Source organism: Neoarius graeffei, chromosome 28 (assembly GCF_027579695.1).
Source record: "Neoarius graeffei isolate fNeoGra1 chromosome 28, fNeoGra1.pri, whole genome shotgun sequence".
NCBI lineage: Eukaryota > Metazoa > Chordata > Actinopteri > Siluriformes > Ariidae > Neoarius > Neoarius graeffei.
In genome coordinates this window covers 44,282,838-44,304,744 of record NC_083596.1, presented here as the reverse complement: position 1 = coordinate 44,304,744, position 21,907 = coordinate 44,282,838, and the positions used below count along the sequence as shown (strand labels likewise).

At 42.3% G+C, this 21,907-nt stretch overlaps 1 protein-coding gene across 1 annotated transcript; it reads right to left on the bottom strand.

Moving 5' to 3' along the window:
- Nucleotides 1-2,232: 2,232 nt before the first annotated feature.
- fkbp6 (FKBP prolyl isomerase 6) lies at nucleotides 2,233-21,875 on the bottom strand. Its single transcript, XM_060912478.1, has 8 exons — nucleotides 21,801-21,875; nucleotides 15,435-15,552; nucleotides 15,185-15,274; nucleotides 12,257-12,459; nucleotides 11,784-11,903; nucleotides 9,107-9,304; nucleotides 2,395-2,504; nucleotides 2,233-2,308 (listed from the first exon to the last, which is right to left on the bottom strand). Exons 1-8 carry the CDS (start codon nucleotides 21,873-21,875, stop codon nucleotides 2,233-2,235), a joined length of 990 nt encoding a protein of 329 aa, XP_060768461.1.
- Between the last annotated feature and the right edge of the window lie 32 nt (nucleotides 21,876-21,907).

The following is a 21,907-nucleotide window of genomic DNA, read 5'->3' as shown; positions in this document are numbered from 1 at the left end:
CCGGCATAACACAGTGTTCCTGTACACCAAGCAAGCGCCATGAAGATATGGCTTGCCAAAGTTGGCGTGAAAGAACTTGAGTGTCCTGACCTCAACCTCTCTGAACACCTTTGGGATAAATAACAACGCTGGCTGCACCCCAGGCCTCCTCGCTCTACATCAGTACCTGACCTCACTCATGCTCTTGTAGCTGAATGAGCTGAAGTTCCCACAGCCATGCTCCAAAACCGAGTGGAAAGCCTTCCCAGAAGAGTGGATATTACTGTAACAGCAAGAGGGGATAAAATCTGAAATGGGACTTATGGTGTTACGGTCAAGTGTCCACATATTTTTGTCCGTAGAGTGTATTTACCACATGTATAGAGATCTTGCAGTCACGTGACCGGAAAGTACACAACCCCCATCTTGTCGGTCAAAAACACCACTGAATACTGCTGCACTCGTGTACAGAATGGATCAATTTCAACCGACGGACTACACGGCTCATTTTTCTAATGAACAGATAACTAGATATATGTCTAAAATAAACGATCTACAGATTAGTGACCCTTATGGCTTTCCGGACGGAGTTTTCACGACCGGATTTTGAACTGCCAGCGGAATACCCGGACGTGTATAATTACCTCATTAACTTTCCCTCGCTGTTCAGTGGTGAAGCACTGCGTGCTTATAAATCTCTGGACAGTTATCTTTACAGAAATTCAGGATTTGTCAGCGACTCCGATGTGGCATCTTGTAAACAAGAAAATAATCCTCACTGGATGGGTAAGTCACTTAAGTATTGAGTATAGCACTGACCAGCCGATTATAGAATAGAATAAGGTAATTCCAAATCGTCCGTGTTGTTTACATGGATCTGGCGTTGGAGAGGTAGCGGCTTGGCAGTGGAGGTTTGAGTAGCTGTTTTCTGAGCTTAGTCAACAGGCCGGCTCTGCGCCTGTAGCCTCGCTTTTGCTTCTGCTCCCAGCGCCGCCTCCTTCGCTTTGCTTCCGATAACAATCCATGGAGACCCCGCTGTCTCGTCCGGAATGTTTTTTTTTTTTTTTTCTCGTCCGGAATGTTGTGCATGCGATGGAAATCGCTACAAACCGTCATTTTCTGCTGGAAACCAATGTCCAGTAAGTCCATACGGTTGTAGTGGATAGTGAAGTCCGGTACAGATGAACAACACGCAAAAATACACACAAAAAACATAAAAAACGTGCACAGGTAGGGAGAGCTTGTAGCCGCAGCCGTTGTAGTAGAATTGTATATAGTAGGGTTTTCCAGAAGAAAAGGTAGAAGTAAAAGCAGAAGTAGAAGGTGGAATATGACCTACAAGATGCATTTGACCTACAAGATGGCGTCTGTCACAATCTGGATCGGCTGTGACGTCACATGCAAGTGCTCCATAGTTTTCTTACACAAAATTTACTCAAGACCATTCATAACTCTGATGTGCACTAAACAAGCAGTGGCTCAGCTTGAAGCAATTACTAAATGGTTCATAGCTCCTAAAACAGCAATGATAAGTGTTTCTATGATGTGATAATGCACTGAACCAGTGAACGCCCAGCACCGTATTTTTTCTTTTTTAAAATCACTTGGAGATTACTTGCTGTCAAACAGCGAGCAAACGGGGCACAAGACCTGCCGGAAAAGCAGAATGGAAAAAGGTGTGTGTGTGTGTGTGTGTGTGTGTGTAGAAAAGAAGGCGTGCTTACAAAATTAAGACATACAGAAAAAAAATGTATTGAAAGATTTTGGCATGGGGGCCCTCAACCTAATCCATTACAATATTCTAAACACACAAACGCAAAATTCCAAAATATGCAGGAAAATCAATGACGATCATTTGTACTTAATAATAACTTTCAAATATAAGCACTTGATCAAATTGCTGAATCTATAGGTAACACTGGAACAATAACTAAGAACTTAACTAAATGAACAGTTATTCAGTCGCATATAAATATATAATGGATTGTACATGAGTGAACTTTCCATTACACTTTCACATGGCATGAAGTTCAATCGCACCTCTGAGTTAATACCTTAGCAGATAATTTTATTCCTTCAATCCCACTGGCTTGGAAACACTGAAAAATAGAAGTGCAAGTAAAAACTTTTGCAACACATTTACAAATAAATAAATAAATAACCTTGCTCAGGATTTAATGTACATTTGCTCCCACACTGCCCCCTTGTGTTGGGTTACTGAATAAAATGTGGTTATTTGGTAAAACTTACTGTTCATTTCTCAGATTTGGGAGCAGAAAACATTTTGGAGCACATGTGTTTCTCCTTGTCCAGGTCTTTCTTGTAACAACTGCAAGCATTTAAAAAAAAAAAATTTAAGACTTCCTTTCAACACTGATCAAGCAAAATAGCAACACATGGCACACTCTGACTCACTTTGCCAGCTTCCTTAGCAAGTTGTTGATGTCGGTGTCAAACGGCTTCTTGGCCTGAGCCCTGATGAGGTAATCCTGTGCCTTCTTGTAGTCACTCATCTCTAAGCATGCCTAATGTAGACAGAAGTAAAGTAAAGCCTCTTCACCATTCTGAATGTTGAAAAAACTCTCATGATATTGTTAAATAAGCATTTCCCAAATCACAGATTCAAGAATGAGATCCATCTCATATCATCTCTAGCCGCTTTATCCTGTTCTACAGGGCCGCAGGCAAGCTGGAGCCTATCCCAGCTGACTACGGGCGAAAGGCGGGGTTCACCCTGGACAAGTCGCCAGGTCATCACAGGGCTGACACATAGACACAGACAACCATTCACACTCACATTCACACCTACGGTCAATTTAGAGTCACCAGTTAACCTAACCTGCATGTCTTTGGACTGTGGGGGAAACCGGAGCACCCGGAGGAAACCCATGCGGACACGGGGAGAACATGCAAACTCCGCACAGAAAGGCCCTCGCCGGCCACGGGGCTCGAACCCGGACCTTCTTGCTGTGAGGCGACAGCGCTAACCACTACACCACCGTGCCGCCCCTAGAATGAGATCCACAACTATGGCAATTATAACTAAAAGTGACAAAAGGTATCTTTTAGTATTTTCTGCCTGGTATTCTCAGAACTGTGTGGGAATTAGGGCTGCAGCTATCGAATATTTTTGGAATCGAGTATTCTGTCGATTTTTTCATCGATTAATCGGATAAATTATACTTTTGCGTTTTTAAACAACTATATCAATAGTGTGTTATGCAACATGAAAGGCCTCTTAAAATGAGCAAGCAAGTGGCTGTTATTCCTCCCAAAAAAAGGTTTTTATTCAAACTCAACACTTATTAGATCAAAGCTTAAAGGAACAGTCCACCGTACTTCCATAATGAAATATGCTCTTATCTGAATTGAGACGAGCTGCTCCGTACCTCTCCGAGCTTTGCGCGACCTCCCAGTCAGTCAGACGCAGTCAGACGCGCTGTCACTCCTGTTAGCAATGTAGCTAGGCTCAGTATGGCCAATGGTATTTTTTGGGGCTGTAGTTAGATGCGACCAAACTCTTCCGCGTTTTTCCTGTTTACATAGGTTTATATGACCAGTGACATGAAACAAGTTCAGTTACACAAATTGAAACGTAGCGATTTTCTATGCTATGGAAAGTGCGCACTATAATGACAGGTGTACTAACACCTTCTGCGCGCTTCGACAGCGGATTGATACGGAGCTCAGATATCAATGCGCTGTCGAAGCGCGCAGAAGGTGTTAGTACGCCTGTCATTATAGTGCGCACTTTCCATAGCATAGAAAATCGCTACGTTTCAATTTGTGTAACTGAACTTGTTTCATGTCACTGGTCATATAAACCTATGTAAACAGGAAAAACGCGGAAGAGTTTGGTCGCATCTAACTACAGCCCCAAAAAATACCATTGGCCATGCTGAGCCTAGCTACATTGCTAACAGGAGTGACAGCGCGTCTGACTGCGTCTGACTGACTGGGAGGTCGCGCAAAGCTCGGAGAGGTACGGAGCAGCTTGTCTCAATTCAGATAAAAGCATATTTCATTATGGAAGTACGGTGGACTGTTCCTTTAAAACCTTTGGCTTACTAGCTCCAGAACTAAGCCCATTTAATCAACCTTTCTGTGAAACATTTATGATGTACATGGGGGGGGGGACCTTTTTGTCCTTAGTTTTATCTTAATAAAAAAGGAAAAAGGGGTGTGCCCTCTGCAATAGCCCATCTGAGAATAAAGAATAAATAACAAAAAAGTATAAAAAGGTACAAAATAGCAAAAAAATTCAAGTATTACTAATAATCCAACTTAAAACAGTACAGTTCAGTTTCCAATTGTATCCAGATGAGGTAGGTAGGTAGAGTAGAATGTTTGTCTTTGTGCAAGATAGTGAGGGCTTGTCTTAGAGCAATGCATGAGAGAGAGAGAAAAAAATTTGTCTTAGTGCATGTGTGTTCAATGCATGTGCAAGCCTTTAAAAGAGCAAATGGTGGTTCCAATGCAAAAAGGTCAGTATATTGACATGGTCAGAAGTAAGGCTTGCCCTACGCTTTGAGGCAATGTTCCCAGCAGCAGAGAACAAACGCTCTGAGGGCGTTGAGGTGGCTGGAATACTCAGAAAAGACTTTGCAAGCTTAGCCAGGGTTGGGTATCTTGCTGCATTTGCTCTCCACCATGGCAGTGGATCCTCTTTTTTGGAGAGAGGATGTTCACCAAAATATTGTAAGACCTCCCTCTGCACCTCTTGATTTTGCTTCTCATCATCATCCTCTTCATCACTGCTATTGGAGTCTGATGATGATCCGAGAACATTGAGAGATGATCCCTGGGCTTGAGTAGCTGGGTGGTCTTCTTCTATGTTGGTGGTGGATTTGTTTCCCCGCTCATTGGACTGTCTTTCTTGCCTTTTGACAGTTAGTGCCATTGTTTGAATTGTGCTTTGGACCTTAAATGATTCTTCAGAAGGCAAGAACTTAAGTTTTCTGAACCGGGGGTCCAAGGCAGCAGCAAGGAGGGCAGTGTTAGGGTCCTCAGGTTTAAATACAAACAGGTCTTCCCACCTGTCAGTGATCTGTTCAGCTGCAAGACCCTGAAATGCCCTCACTGGTGCAGTTCCAAAAGCTGAACTCAGGGTGGATTTCTTGAGGGTCTGTACCAGCTGAGGAAGCGCAGACAGGGTCACATTGTTCCCCACTCAGGAACACTGTAGCCCCCTCGAAAGGTTCAAGAATCCGAGTCAGCTCTTCAGTCAAGATCCACTGCTCCAGCTTCAGATCCAAATAGTGATGCTTTCCCTGTGGGTTGACTGCAGGATCGGAAAGAGCTGCAGTCACTGGCCATCTCTGTTCAAGGAGCCTGGATAGCATATGAAGTGTGCTGTTCCACCGAGTACTGACATCCGGTACCAACATGTGCTGTTGCACTCCCATTTGCTGCCGCTTTGTGCAGGCCAGTTCACTCTTTTTAAAGTGCTCCACCAGGCATCTCGCAGAGGCCACACAACTTGAGATGGTTTTGTTATTTTTCAGTGTATTCTGCACAACCAAATTCAGTGCGTGCCCTGCACATCTAACAGAGGCCCATCCGTGTCTCTCTCTCAGAATTCTGGCAGCTGCCACTACATTGGCCCCATTGTCATGGACAACTGCCTTCACCTTTTCAAAAGGAATGTGAAATTTGGTAGCAGCCTCCTCCAGCCAATCTGCAATGTTTGTGGCTGTACGCCTCTCCTCTAGAGGCATTGTAGTAAGGGAGAGGGACTTCATTTCCCAATCATCTCCCAAAAAATGACGTGACCCCCAGATAAGCCTCTGTGGCCACACTCGTCCAAATGTCTGTTGTCAGTGCAACACAGTCTGTCTCCTTAAGAACACTTTTTAATGTATCTGTTATTTCGGAGTACTTTTGCTCCATCATATTTGTGATACATGTTCTTGAGGGAATGGTGTATTTGGGATTGAAAGCTTTGAATCATATTCTTAAATCCTGTGTCCTCCACCATGGACAGTGGGCGCATGTCTGTGATGAGCATATTTAAAATGCTGTTGGTAAAAACTGCAGCTTCTTCCACAGTGCATGAGGGGCCTGTCCGGACGAAGCTGTCCATGCGCCGCTGTGATGTACCGTGGGGAAAAAAAAACATTGATTTGTACAACAAATGCCATAAACTCGCCCAAAAGTAAATCTATATGCAGGGCTGTGAAATAGAAATGACAAAATCTGAGGAAACAATTTTAGCAGGGGGTCTAGGGGGAGCAGTCCCCCAGGAGCCGGGGGCCTGGGGCCCACAGGGCCCCAGAAGCTGAACAGATTGTGTATATTGATAGATTTGAAGCATCTCCTGAAAGCAAATATTTTCTCAACCATGCCATTTAATTTGAACTGTTTATTATTATTATTATAAATTGAATATATAAATGTGAACAAGATGGTCTACCTGGTAATCTATAGTTCGACAGCTTCAATTTCACCAATTCCACATGTTTTTTTTCCTTTAACATGGTCAACCAAACGCGTTCTTCCACCAGAACCGTACTTCACATCCTGATGGCACAAGATGCAGTAAGCTTTCCCCGGTTCTTTTATCTTCCGTATGTGCTCATTCACTACCGACTTTAAACTCCAGCCATCGCCAATTCCATGGATTTTTGATGCCGTTTTCTTTGGCAAATGTTTTTGACATCATCGGTGTTACGCCCATCTATGCCCCCTTCAGGCCCAGCACTGTCAGTGCACGGGCAGGGCTGGGTCCTGGTAGCCTGGGAAATCCCATGCTGCTTTGCACAATCGTTCCGATCTGAAAAGACAGCATGGAAACTATGGTCTAAAGGCTCGCCTGAGTTAGGGAGCCAATCAGAGAGTGGGGAGGGGTGGAAAGACGGTGACGCGTACTACTCGACAAACGGAAGCTTGTAGTTTATTTGGGACTGTTTACGGATCACATTTAACATGGCGGCGAGCGATACGAACCAAACTTTCGATCAAGCTTTGTCTTGCACAAACGGCAGTAATCGTTCGGTGCCATTGTTTTCCTATTTTTGTTTTGCCTTCTCTTTCTCTTTCCTTCTCTTCTTCGCCCTAACTACGTCACCGGGTACAACTGCCATGATTGGCCATGGGCTACGTATACGCCAATGATAGACATTCGCAACGTCCAATAAACGGCCGTTGACAATCGTAAACCACACCTCCCCTACGAGAAATTCAATAGGCGGATTCCAGACCATATTTCACTTGTGATATGGTCTGGTGTTAACCAGACTAGGGTCCTGGTACCTGATTACCTAATTAGGTACACCTGTAATGCCAGCTGGGGCTATAAAGGGGCTGGCGCCTATGGCCTCAGGAGGCTCTTTCTCTCTCTGTTTTGACTGGCACTACCTGCTTGTTCTCTCTCTCTGTCCTCAGCTCTTATTCTTTTTCCTTGTGCCTCATTCTTTTGTTATTTTGAACACAATCTTATATACTGACCCTTTTTTATTTGCATCCACTCACGCATAACCTCACTCCTGTATTTTATCCCTAGACATGTTTTTTTTGTTGTTTAAATAAATTTCTTAAAACTTATTTTTGTTGTCGTCTCCCTCATTATGTGATGGTAAATGAGCCTGCCGTTACAGTCGGTCTCACCGTCCTCCCTCTGAACGATGTCCCTCCGTGACACGGACATTCTCCTTTTCAAAACCGTTGATATCGAAAGCGTGTTTAAAGAGCACAAGATTCGTGCCGTGATTTGTAAGCATGGCGCAAATGCCGTAAACCGGTCTGTCATTGTCGCAAAAGAAACCCCCCCCCCCATTTTTATTGCAAAATTAGATGATTTACTAAAATTATATTTTTGGCGGCCAAATTCGCGGAATTCCGCGGATTTTTCACAGCCCTGTATATGCTAATGAATGTAGATTTGTCCATCTGTAGCATTTATTATTACTACCTTATGTATGGGGAAGGCGTGTTTTGAGATGTAACCTGTGTGTGCGTGCGCGCGGGAGGGAGAGATGAAGAGGGATGAATTACATGAGTGAGATTCTGGGGCATTTGCTCTCGTTACTGATCATGCCTCATCACTATTGACTCATAACACAGGCTACAAATACTGTACTAATGTTCTAACAAGCGATAGTGTTTATATCAGTTAGCAATCGTAAAAATGCGTTACCTTGTAGAAGCTCCGAGTCCGCTTGGAGAAGTGCAGTTCATGTGAGGATGCTTTCGGTTCAGGTGCTGCAGCAGTGACGAAGTACTATTATGGTAGGCCAGGTCCGTTTTACAGCGTATACACTGCACTACGTTGTCCGCCTTACGAAGCGTAAAATGGTCCCACACTTTAAACATTTTCTGCCTTTTACGCACACTGGTGTCTTTGTTTTCCGCCATTGCCAGAGAGCAAATTAAATCGCACCGCCTTAAATCTTTGAAATGCGCGTCAATTACAACAGTCCGTGTGAAACAATGATACCGGAGCTGCGCAGTCGTCTACAAAGCGGGAGTGATACGATAGCAGAGACATTTACAGTAGACGGACTTTGGTGGCATGAATTAAAGGATTTGCCTCGAACATTTTTTTGCAATCGAATTATTCAAGTTACTCGAATAATCGTTTCAGCCCTAGTGGGAATGTCACATCGCCACATCCTCTATTTATGATGCTGTGCTTTTTCACAGGTCACAGATCTATAACATTGCCTTGTTCATTTATATTTACATTGTCGCATGAGTTTAAGGGACTTTATAGAAAATGATCAGTAATACCATTTAATTAATCTAAAACTGTCCATCGCTAATTACTGATATGACATCATAATGTCTAATATATTGTTTGATAAATTAGTCAGACCTTACTTTTAACAATTAATCTCACACACCCCTACTTACAGAGTGCGTTTCCACATTTTGAACAATAAAAACTATTTATTAAAATAAATTCTGATTCAGAAATTAATTAGCTTCACTATTTACATGTCAACCATTAAACCTTTAGGACATCTTGAATGCTAAAGCTTTTGATCGGTAGTGCAAGTACATGACATCTCAACACCTTCTTCATGGCTCTAATGTGTGTGGGTGTGAGGCAACTGACAGCAAATGAACCAGCTGACCCGAGTCATCAAGAAATAATCTGAAGGGGAAGCAATGCAGGGGAGTTGCTGACCTGACCACAGCGGAACAATGCTTTGGTGTTACCAGGGCTGATTTCCAGAGCCCTCTGGCCAAACTGCAGGGCTTTGTGAGGTCTCTCCATGCGGAGGTAGGTGAAGGAGAGATTGAGCAGGAAGGGCAGGCTCGCCTCCTCCACACATCTCCTCTCGTCCTCATCCTCCGGCTTGCGGTTCCTTAGCAACGTCATGGCCTACAATGACAAGACGCAGATGGTCAGCTTTGAATCCTGACCTGGTTTTGGTCTTTAGCTTTTCACATCAGATATGTACTCTTAAATACGCACTTAAAAACAAACAAACAAACAAACCCTATTTAATCTCTACCATAAAAAGGTTTACGGCGGGGGGGGGGGGGATATTTAATTCTTAATTTTTACACCTCTAAATCTCATCATCTCATCTCATCATCTCTAGCCGCTTTATCCTTCTACAGGGTCGCAAGCAAGCTGGAGCCTATCCCAGCTGACTACGGGCGAAAGGCGGGGTACACCCTGGACAAGTCGCCAGGTCATCACAGGGCTGACACATAGGCACAGACAACCATTCACACTCACATTCACACCTACGGTCAATTTAGAGTCACCAGTTAACCTAACCTGCATGTCTTTGGACTGTGGGGGAAACCGGAGCACCCGGAGGAAACCCACGCGGACACGGGGAGAACATGCAAACTCTGCACAGAAAGGCCCTCGCCGGCCCCGGGGCTCGAACCCAGGACCTTCTTGCTGTGAGGCGACAGCGCTAACCACTACACCACCGTGCCGCCCCCACCTCTAAATCAATTAATTTTTTTCTAATTTTCCCCTAATTGTTTGCAGTACAATAATAATTATAACAAAAGCAGAACAAAAACACACAAGCTGCTATATTAAACTGTATTTTGCCTTTTTTTTTTTTTAGGAATTAACATGCATATTTAACTTTCACTATGCAATTAGAAAACTTTCTTCAACTTATTTATTAGTATCCTCATTTTATAACTCTGAAGTACATGTGTGATTATCACCCATTTACTTATATTTGCTTTGTTTGTTTGTTCTTGATCTGGGTGAAAAAAAAAAAAAAGGGCTGAAAACGCAGCCTAGAAAACAAAGCAAGCCTGAAACACCGAAGGAAATTCGCCTGCCTCTTTCCCGAGTCCTCAACTATAGACCCCTTTCACATGACGTCACCGCGCCGCGAGATTTTGTTAGGCGCCATATTGGAAGACCAAATACATGCACTCACAATATAAAACAAAGTACGAGCGAGAGTAAAGTGACACGATGGATGATAATTCGGGTTATGTGAGTACATTACCAGCTGCAGAAAGGGCACGGTATGTGGAGAAACTGGCTGTGATTGATGGGTTTGACCCATATGATAAAGACTCAGAAAAAATTATGTGAATCCAAGCACACAGTTTAACGCAAAAGTTCGTTTATATCCCGACCTTGTCAGCTGTCAGATTTATGTTAATGGACCTGGTAAGCTGGTAAATAATATTTTATTTATTTTTTCTTTACCAAATTCTAACAGAAAACGAGAGCGCCCGAAAGGGAAAACCGAACCGAGCCGCCTCACGGCTGTAATGCAAATTGCTTTCCTTTTCGGTATACAAGTGCGCTTCCATGGCAGGGAAAAAGAAACTACATTCTGCCGCCTATGTAGTCCCCTATTTAAACAAATAGGAGTCATTCAGGATTCAGCCATGTTTTTGCTCCGTGCTTTTACTCGACCAAAGTTATACAGTATTATGAGCTTTAAATTGCATAAATAAAACCATTTGGTGAAACTTTGAAGAGGAGATTGTACTGGTTTAAAGTTTTTACCAAACGTTTTCATGTCGACTCCAATTAATACACTAGTAGAATCGATGACTAGTTTAGTAGGCCAAAACTTTTTTCAATTTTTGACTGTACCAGCCTGAAAAAACTTGCGAAAGTCAAATGGAAAAAAAAGCAAGCTGGTCATGTTGTACTGGACTAATCTATGACTGATGAGTATAGTAAGTGATACTAGTACTGATACAATAAAACAGACGACTGTAATCTGGTAGGCAGCACGATTTATATTATTTCTCCGTGTCAGATACATAAGGAGGACCTGACACCAATTCTGCCATCTGTTTGCTACCCAAACATTGTAAACTATTTGTTGTTTACACCCAGTGCCTACACTGCTGATGACTTGAAAGCCTACAAAGGGCTACAGGCTTACAATTATGTTGTTAGTGGCTTGGTTCGTGATATTACAGCTGTTATTAAGAATAACCTACACATAGTTATTATTATTAAATTGTAGAAGTCTGGGAGGCTTGCTCCTCATACAGTTATCAACTTGGGGCCACTTTAGCATGTTTTAAATCTGAATTTCTTGCATTTGCTTACCTCAAAGTGTCCGCAGATCATGCACAGACTTATCCATTATAGCCACAGTTTTTTGCCAAGTCTCACACAGGTTTCTTTCAAGTCTACTGTTGGGCCAATAAATAATAAATAAAACAGCTCAGATTTGTTTAAGTCGTTTGCCACTCCACTTTATTCTCGTGGGTTCACATACCGCTGCCGTCATCACAAGTTTGTTGGTCTTCCAAAATGGCGCAGGGTCTGTTTACTTCCGGTTTCGGGTGACGTCAGTGAAAGGGGTCTATAAGTCATTGTAAAACAAACCCTGAAATCCTGAGCCCACCTGCTTGTATCTGTGTTTGGCGTCCTCATAGCGGCTCTGATTGAAACAGCGGTTTCCAAAGCTTCGCTCCGTGTCAACTACGTTCAGCAGCGTCGACAGAGGAGCCAAATTCTGCTCTTCCTATGAAATGGATTTGGACAAACAGCACTTTCACTCAGTACATCAAATGGCACATCAACATAATTCTGAAAGAAGGAGAAATGATGGCAAACACTGTAATGGAACATTTTAGAGAGACTGAATTTTTTTCTCCAATCTGATATTTTATTGACTGGTGAAAGAACTTGATGGTAAGTTTACCAAATATAATGAAGAGTGTTTTGACTTCATGTCACGGACAACGCCTTTAAAAGGATCACCCTTATCCTTCAGTAGTTTATCCAGTGAATCTAAAACTTACTCTGTGCTACCTTTTTGTTGGAAATCTTCCATCACTTCACAAAATAAAAGGGACACAAAAGTAGAAAACTCACCAGTGAAAGTGCAAAGAACTCGTCCACTTGAGCGGAGTCAAGATAGTCGAGGACCTGCACCTCATACAGCACCGTAGCCCATGGTGGGATGAGAGGAGGGCAGCCCATCTCTCCATAGGCATAAGTGGGCTGCATGAGAAAACGAGAGAACTCCCCTTTCCTCATGGTCCGCAAGCCAAGGTCGAGACCCCACACCGTCATGTCTGATTGACGAAACGTAAAACACGACATGACAGCATGCAGCGATTAGGAAAATAATCAGTGACAGGATTGTGTGGTCCATTATCACAGTGACTGGTTCGAAGGTGTTGATTAATTTCCTATAACAGCAGCTCTGACAGTAGCTCTGGCTACAAGGCAAATCACAGGGTTATATTATATTATTGCGCTGACTATTATCTACAGTATACTATATCAAATTATTGCTTCTATAGTAACAAGTCACAGGGAGCTGTATAGTAGACACTCGACATAAATGGATTAAACAAACATATGGTTTACATCTGTAACCTACAATTTTTTTTTTTTTTTGGGGGGGGGGGTGTCTGATAAGGGAATGACTGTTTACAGCTGCTATAATGCAAACAAAAAGAAGCTAACTTGTTTCTTAGACTTGCCACAATATTAAATGCATCTACAAATTGTGCTCTTTAATAACAAACATTTTATTATTGGTATAAGAAGAATAAAGCAGGTTGGGACTTGCTGTAATAGGAAAATAATATAATATATTTCAGGGTGTTACCAGTTCATTGTGTTGAGGGTATAGTCGCACTAGAAGCAGAATGAGCCGGAATGTCATCAGAATGAAAATTCTTCGTATATTCCGGGATATTCGAAGTGCATTCTAAAAAAATTCTGACTGCATTCCAAACATTCGGGCCCATTCTTGTGGCCGGCCCGAATGTTTTGCTCATGCTCAAAACATTCAAAGTGCATTCGAAGAGGAGAAATATCGAACAGCATTCAAAGTGTATTCTAACTGCATTCTAAATATTCTTACGGCATTCCAACAGCATTCGAAACATTCTGATTGCGTTCGAAGGAAAAATCAAAATGGCAAGCCACTTCAAATCCTGCCAGAATGTCCTGAATGTGCCTCGAATGAACCGGAATGCCGTCAGAATGAAAATTCTTCGTATATTCCGGGATATTCGAAGTACATTCTAAGTATTCGAGCTGCATTCTCTTTGAATTCTTAGACATTCAAAACATATTCGGCGGCTATTCCGGGAGCCAGCGCTCGAAACTAACGGTGTCCCGACGTCCCGGGGACCATAAAAAATGTCATCGGGACACAAAATTATCATATCTGGGACAATCCCGGGACAATGAAAAAAAATAGATCTAGAAAAAAAGTTCTACATTAATATTATTTACAAAGCCGTAACACATACGTAGACATTCACCTAATTTGTCAATTTTAACTTTAAAACGTTAACAGCGAAAAATACATAGTAGCTACACTTTCGATGCACCTGCATCCGTAGGCTACAGAGCAGCGCATTCTGTTCTAGAATCTTCGGCCGGAGTCCGCATTATATGGACTTGGAATGGAATTGCTACCGCACACGCTGCGCCGACTCTTGCCAGAACAAAAATGCTTAAGTGGCTGAAGCGGACCGACCGCGGGGAAGAAACTGAAAGCCCAGACATAACGTCTCCGGGACCTTCAGGATCCAAAGTGTCATCGCCTGGTCTGCAGGCAACACTAGCAACTGAATGAACTTAATGAACACTGTTAGACACGTTATAAAATACAACAGGAATGATGTGGATGATATTGACAGAAGATACCGTTCAACAGAATAAGTGAGTTTTCTTGGTGTCTTTCTAGTTCAGAAAGTTTAGTCAGTCAGCAGCACAACTAGGCTCGGACCTGGCACTATGTTGATGTTGCTAACATTTGCACCCACGTTTCGGCAGCGAAAGTTCATAAAATGGATAACGGAAAGTTCATAAAAATGGATAACAGTAATGGTGAAAATTACAAGTTGGCCTTATAAGTGCCAACAGATATTCAAGGTATAAGTAGATGAAATGAACATAAAAGGGGTCTTATTTTCAACTAAAGTGTACTGCAGATGTAGTGAGTTGAAACATTTTCTGAATGAGCTAGTTGGCCCCTTTAAATAAACGGGTATCTATTCATACAGTGAGATCGCCAAAGTTTAATAAACTGAAAATGCAATAACTGTAATTTTGAAGTAGATGATGTATAGGACATGTGTCGCTTGTGTTTTGTGACTTATTGTAAAAATGATATAATGGGTTCAAAATCGCATAGTTACAAATATAATAGTAACTTCATATGATAATATTAACCACTGGTTATTTCAGAGAGGAAAAAAATGGGGACACTATTACTTCCATTTGGGACAATACAACACAGAATTCGGGACCACTGGGGGACACAAAGAAAAAAAGTTAATTTCGAGCCCTGCCGGGAGCGTTCTGACTGCATTTGAGGTGAATTCATACAGCATTCGAGGCACCTTCCGACCAGACTTTGGGTGGTATTCGGGCAGCATTCTTAATATTCTTACTGCATTCTAACAGCATCCTAGGTATTCCTACTGTGCTCCAACTACATTTGAACTGCATTCAAAAGCTAATACACCCGGAATGTGCAAGAATCATTTGAGGTGGGTTCAAAGCGCATTCTAAGTATTTGAACGGCATTCTTACAAAGCTGTAAGAATGTTGGTCAGTTTGAAATTCCCGCCCAAACGTGGCACAAATTTTGAAAAATTTTTCATTCCGGCTAGTTCTGCTTGATTCCTGCTAATTCCGAATAAGTGTGACGGGGCCTTGAACATCCGGTCGTTTGTTATTTCTATACCATCACTCCCTGTCATCTTTGATTCATTAATGATCAGGACGGTGGGACTGGATCGATTTTTTTTTTTAAGCAATCCAATAACTTACCTTTTCCTAGCTTCATCATTTTGGGAAATTTAAAGTTCCTGGTCGACTCAAACGGTTGGTCTGAATACTCCAGGAATCCAGAAAAATGAACTGGTGATGAGATGAACATGATGTACAGGGTTAGGGTTGTGGACACAGATGTACTGTACTTACTCATTCCAGTACAGTAAATGTGCCAGACCTTACACTGACATAACGTTGGTGTTGAAAAGGTTAGTACAGCAATGATGTTACTTGGTCTGATACTTACTGCTGACTGAAGCGTCTTTCGGTATAAGCGGACCTTCTCCCTCATGCACCACTTCCTTGAGAATTCCTCCATCTCCTAAAACATCTTGCATTTGTTGAGCGAGACGCTGGAAAGGCGTCTGTAGTTCAACAGGACGCAAAATGTTAGTAGCTTCAGCGTCCTAGATAATAGATTCAGTTCATTTCACAGCGTGTTTCAAGGAAGTCTTCAGGAAAGCACACAAACAACATTTATCTTCAATAAGGAGTTTTATCTTCGGTCATCCTGCTACCACAAACAAACACAACAACATTTAAAAAATGATATTATTAAATGAAATTGTACACATTGCTTGACGAGAAATAAAACCTTTCCTGTATGTAGTGGCTGATTTTGTCCTTTTAGATAATTTTGGGTGGTATAGATGATAGACTACCCCCTAGGGTTGCCACCCGTCCTGTAAAATATGGAATCGTCCTTTATTTGGCAATTAAATCTTGTGTCCCGTATTGAATCGATACGGGACGCGATTTGTTCCGTATTTTCATAAATGTCCAATGCACATGTCTGTCTCACACATAACACTAAATCTAACAATAATGAACAAAATAAAACACTAAGTTGCGGGATCTACCCAGGACACAAACCACGCTCTGCGCGTCTGTGCCTGGCTGCCTGCGTCACTGCGTGTGGCGTGGTCACGGTTGCCTAGAGACAGACAACACACACCGGCGCTGCTCAAAAAACCCGGGCCTTTTAAAAATGTCTGCTGCACCCGGGACTCCACCACGTCCTCAAAAGCATAGGCTAAACGCTTACAAAAATACAGACGCGAGTGGGAAGAGGCACATCCTTGGCTGGACAGCGTGAGTGGAGACGACTACAGAGCAGGAACAGGTGCTCCATGGAGCTCATAAGGAGTGAGCTCCTGATCACTCTAAACTTTGAGCAGTCCTGTTCAGAGTTTTACAACAGCGCTTTGAAAGACAGAGTTACTCAGTGCAGCAAGGAGTAACAAGAAGTACACTTGGAAAAAGAAGTGAGGGAAATCTGTTGACTGTTTAAATCTGGTCTACTCCACAGACAAGAGAAACACAACAGTTCCTGATGAACTCAGGACTGTTGAGGGAAGGAGTAATGTTTTGCACTTTCTTGTTTTCTGCATTCTTGAATAAGCAGACATACATGTTTGTTGTTTTTTGTTCTCTTTCTTTCCTCTCCAAGTAAAAATGTCCCCAAGGTTCACAAAGAGAGCCCCTACACCAAGAACAGTTATGCACTTACATTTACAGTGATATTAAGTTCTCAATATATTTAGATTATATTTTAAAAGTTCATTGTTGCCCACTTGTACATTATACATTTTTACAGCATTGGCAATAAAGCATTTCAAGCTTTAAGTATGAGTAATTGCTTTCTTGATCACCCCTTTACTAAAAAGGCCTACAGAATAAAACATACCACTGCTGTGGGCACCCCACCCCATGGGAGACGTGCCCATGGTGGTCATGGCCATAGACATATAAACATAGACGCCGCCTTCTGCGTAGAATCATACGTCATCCTCGCCGCCATATTGGATGTGGCAAAGTGGAGATTCTTCAACCATCTCTGGTATAGACCTCTTGCAGTCACGTGACCGAATCCCGGCTGGAATGTAAACAGCCGCCATCTTGTCGGTCAACAACACAGCTGAATACTGCTGCACTCGGATACAAAATGGATCAATTTCAACCGACAGACTACACGGCTCATTTTTCTAATGAACAGATAACTAGATACATGTCTAAAATAAACGACCTACAGATTAGTGACCCTTATCGATTACCAGACGTAGTTTTCACGACCGTGTCAGTGGATATTGAACTGCCAGAGGTGGAATCCAGATGTGTATAATTACCTCATTAACTTTCCCTCGCTGTTCAGTGGTGAAGCACTGAGTGCTTATAAATCTCTGGACAGTTATCTTTACAGAAATTCAGGATTTGTCAGCCCCCCTAAGATGTGGCATCTTGTAAACAAGAAAATAACAATCCTCATTGGACGGGTAAGTCACTTAAGTATTGAGTACTAGTACTGATACTAGATATATCAGCATGGGCGCCGCCGGGGGGGGAAAGGTTAGAACAATTCTAGGGGCCCAGCACTGCCATGGGGCCCTTTAAGGGGCTGATAATATGCTTTTAATGATTTTAATAAGACTTTTGAAATAACAGCAATGCAATATTCCATCTGGTAAAATGAGCTAATTGAACAAGGTTGTCTATTTCTTGAGTTCTTCAACATATTGTCATTTAACCCTCCCCCTTTTGCGAAATGGTACGGTCCAGTTCTGGTAGAAGCGTGATGCGTTAAATCTGTGTGCTGATCAGTGCAACGCTTAGGGTGGCCAGACGTCCGGCTTTAGGCCGGACCGTCCGTCTTTTCAATGTCTTGTCCGGCGTCCGGCGCAGCATCAAGCCGGACGCACATTTTGCCCTCCTTTTAGAGACGATGAGCGGAATTATATAATATCGACTTGCCAGACTGGAAGAGCAGAGTTCTAGAATAACGTTTTGTAGGGAAACTGCAGCTCTGTGCTGCACACTAGTAATCTACAATAAAGAGTCTATGGCTCGATGTTTTTTGGTATGCAATGCGAACGCCGCACCGCGAGGCGTTGCGTTCTAGAACGCGTTGCGCTCTATCCTTTGATGATCTTCCTGGCGCGTGCCTAGTGCCCTGCCCCCCGGCCCTGGCTGGGACTTGGAAACACGAGTCTGTCCGGTACACGGGCACAGATAGAGGAGGGGACAGGGGGGATTCGTCCCACCCAGATTTAAATTCACCTCGTTCGGTCCCCCCCACTTATAGGGAGGAAAAAACATCTATGCTGTCTTTCTTTGCATAAGGCAAACCTCACGGAAAAATCAAAAGACTAATTACCATTCGGTTTATTGAGGTGCACAGCAGTACATACATAGTTGCAACTGCGCAAATTGCACAGGTTGCAAGCTCGAGCTTGGTTGCTATGGTTACCCACAAGTTTGACAGGCATATTGGGGACAGCGCCTCCTAGTTCAGGACCCCAACACGGCATGATGAAGGGTGCCAAAAGGCAGAAAACGATTGCATCTTTTTTTTTTTTAAAAACGACTGTAAGTAAACTGTGCCTTACTTTATCATATCACCTTGCAATTTTTTGATAGTCTGTTCAAAGTAATGTCGTAGTGAAAGTAAAATCGTACGGAGTAGAGATGCCTTTCTGGTAGCCTCCTTCTTTCGGTGGCAGCCTGTAGATACAGTGCTCAGAAGGCAGTTTTAATGTTTAATCTGGCGTTCCCTGCCATAACTTCAGCGAGCATATTGTTTCATAAGGAAACTTTGCGAAGAGTTGTTGACTGACTGCCGCTCACGCAACACACAGGCATAGTTAGAAAGCCAGGATGCACTGGTTTACACTTTACACACACACACGTAGCCCAGCCTCTCGCTATGTTTAACAGTTGGAACTTAGCGGTTTTAAAACTAGTTTTGCAATTTCTGTGCGTGATGATAATGTATAAACTTTGGATTTCCATAGGTGATGTTAAAATGTTATCATTGTCCTGGCCTGCAGGTAGTTCCTGGTGATGGCAGTGAGGGAGGTGAAAATAACATGTACTACCGTTCAAAAGTTTGGGGTCACCCAGACAATTTTGTGTTTTCCATGAAAAGTCACACTTTTATTTACCACCATAAGTTGTAAAATGAATAGAAAATATAGTCAAGACATTTTTCTGGCCATTTTGAGCATTTAATCGACCCCACAAATGTGATGCTCCAGAAACTCAATCTGCTCAAAGGAAGGTCAGTTTTATAGCTTCTCTAAAGAGCTCAACTGTTTTCAGCTGTGCTAACATGATTGTACAAGGGTTTTCTAATCATCCATTAGCCTTCTGAGGCAATGAGCAAACACATTGTACCATTAGAACACTGGAGTGAGAGTTGCTGGAAATGGGCCTCTATACACCTATGGAGATATTGCACCAAAAACCAGACATTTGCAGCTAGAATAGTCATTTACCACATTAGCAATGTATAGAGTGGATTTCTGATTAGTTTAAAGTGATCTTCATTGAAAAGAACAGTGCTTTTCTTTCAAAAATAAGGACATTTCAAAGTGACCCCAAACTTTTGACCGGCAGTGTATATATATATATATATATATATATATATATATATATATATATACACACACAAAATGGAATCATTTGCTGACAGCTCAGTCCCCCCCAGTTCAAAAATCCTATCTGCGCCCCTGGTCCGGTAGGCCAGCTGCTCACAACTTAACTTGTTAGGATATGGATGACAGTGCAAATGCACATCTACTATATCTACCTTAAGTTTAATTTCAGTGGTTTGTTACTCCACAATGTTTTTAATAAATACAAATATGGTGTTCTAGCCAATTAAGAGCTAATATATGAATTATAATAAATACTATGAATGCTTTAAAACGTTTTATAATGTTGCTGGTTATGTTGCCTATTTGTTCTTTGAGAATCTACAAATGTTGTGCTTTTTGGTACTCAGCACCTTAAGTTTAATTTCAGTGGTTTGTTAACTCCACAATGTTTTTAATAAATATAAATACTGTGTTCTAGCCAATTAAGAGCTAATACATGAATTATAATAAATACTATGAATGCTTTGACCTTACTCTTTTTTTCCCCACAATCATAATCTTTAACCCTACAAAATTGCGATGTTGATTTCACCAAACTTGAGTGACTTGCATAAAAATAATCCATTGTCAATCTTGCCACTGTGGTTTACATAAAAATTTGAGGGCTATGAATCAGATGGGATTTGCCATTATTCACCCTAAAATTGATTAGAATGCAGGAAATTGCATCTAAGAAATACAAAATTTTCTGGGGGAGGGCCCCCAGACCCCCCATCCAAATAATGTCCTCCTTTTTGGTGTTATGGAAATGGTCACCCTAGCAACGCTACTTGCTGCTGTGTCGCGGTGCAGCAGCCAGCCAGCCAGCAGTGGAGTGCGTACAGTCTATGATCGCTAAATATGAAGAGTGGCTGTCAAAAATGTAAAGAAAGGCAGCTGAAAGCTGAGAGGGACCGGAGAGGCAGGCAACTGGTCACTCAGTTTTTCCCAAAGAAAGGTAGCTAATCGCTCACATGTGTGTTCAAAATATTAGCGAATGGTAAATGAACAGTATGAACGTGGTTGGATTAGCCTATCAAGAGAACACTTTTACAGTTTGTACAGTGACATTTTTTCCATTTTAATAACTGAACTGACTTGTGTGATAAACAAGATGAAATATTACGTTATGCTGGTGCTAATAACTAGTGCTAATAACCAGTTTCATAACTAATGGGGTGCCCTAAATATGCACAGATTCAGCCTCAGGGGGACATGCTGGAGATTCTGGGTCTGTGTCGTCCAGGGGTCTCTGCAGCAGTGACTGAGGGTGTCAGGAATCTGTCACGGAGGTGAGCTAGCCTGATGTGCTGATCCTGAACTGGCGTCGTGACTCGAGGCTGACCAGGGCGTGGACGATCCCTGGTGCTCCCTGTCTGTCTGTAACGCTGACTCAAACGGGATAATGGTCGAATGATGAACACCGAAGTGCCGGGCGACCTCTGTCTGTGTACTTCCGGCACGCAACATCCCGATGGCCTGTTCACGTTGATTTTGGCTTCGGCGTGGCATCTTCAATAATGACAATTTTCCCATCATTTCCCCCGGGTACTTATAGGCAAGATTGTGTGTGTACAGTGTATGCAAAATTTGTTTGAAAATTAAAGCCTGTCCATGTCATTGACTACCCGAGTCATATTGTACGTTATTGAGTACAACTCCCTTAAATTCTGATTTGAGCACAGATTTGGAACTTATTCGGGCGGAACGAAGTTACTTTTCCATTGTGATATATTTCTTTTCTTCTTGAGATAAACTCAGCACGAATTCGGCAAGTTTTATCAATGTGCGTTTTTAAAGTTACTTAGTGTATTATTGTAGAAAGGGGCTTTATGAAGTTCAGTCCATTTACTTGCATTGGTTTACGGGGAAGATTTGCCACATCCAATATGGCGGACACTCTGACGTATCCCAGCAACGGGGCCACCAGCTCAATGCGGTGTAAAATAGCCTCACAGGTCTCCCAGTTTCCAGCCATTTTCCTCACAGGTTGAAAATGTGTTCAGGATTAAGATTTAGTTCTAAATTTTCCTTTAAAAATGGCATTTGTTTTGAGTTTACATTCTACCAGTTCAAAACTGCAACTAATAAAAAAAGATAAGCAACTGTATACACACTGTAAAGTGGTGTTCTCAATGTTTAACAATCAGCTAGTGACTAGCAGCTAGCTTTACTTTGTTTGTTTGTTTGTTTTTTTGTACCTGTATTCCAACTCGATGGCGTTCCTCTGGATCTAAAAACTGCATCAGTCTTGAAGACACACCATTCGTCGGCATGATTTTGAGCTTTAAGTCGAGTGAATTTCTTC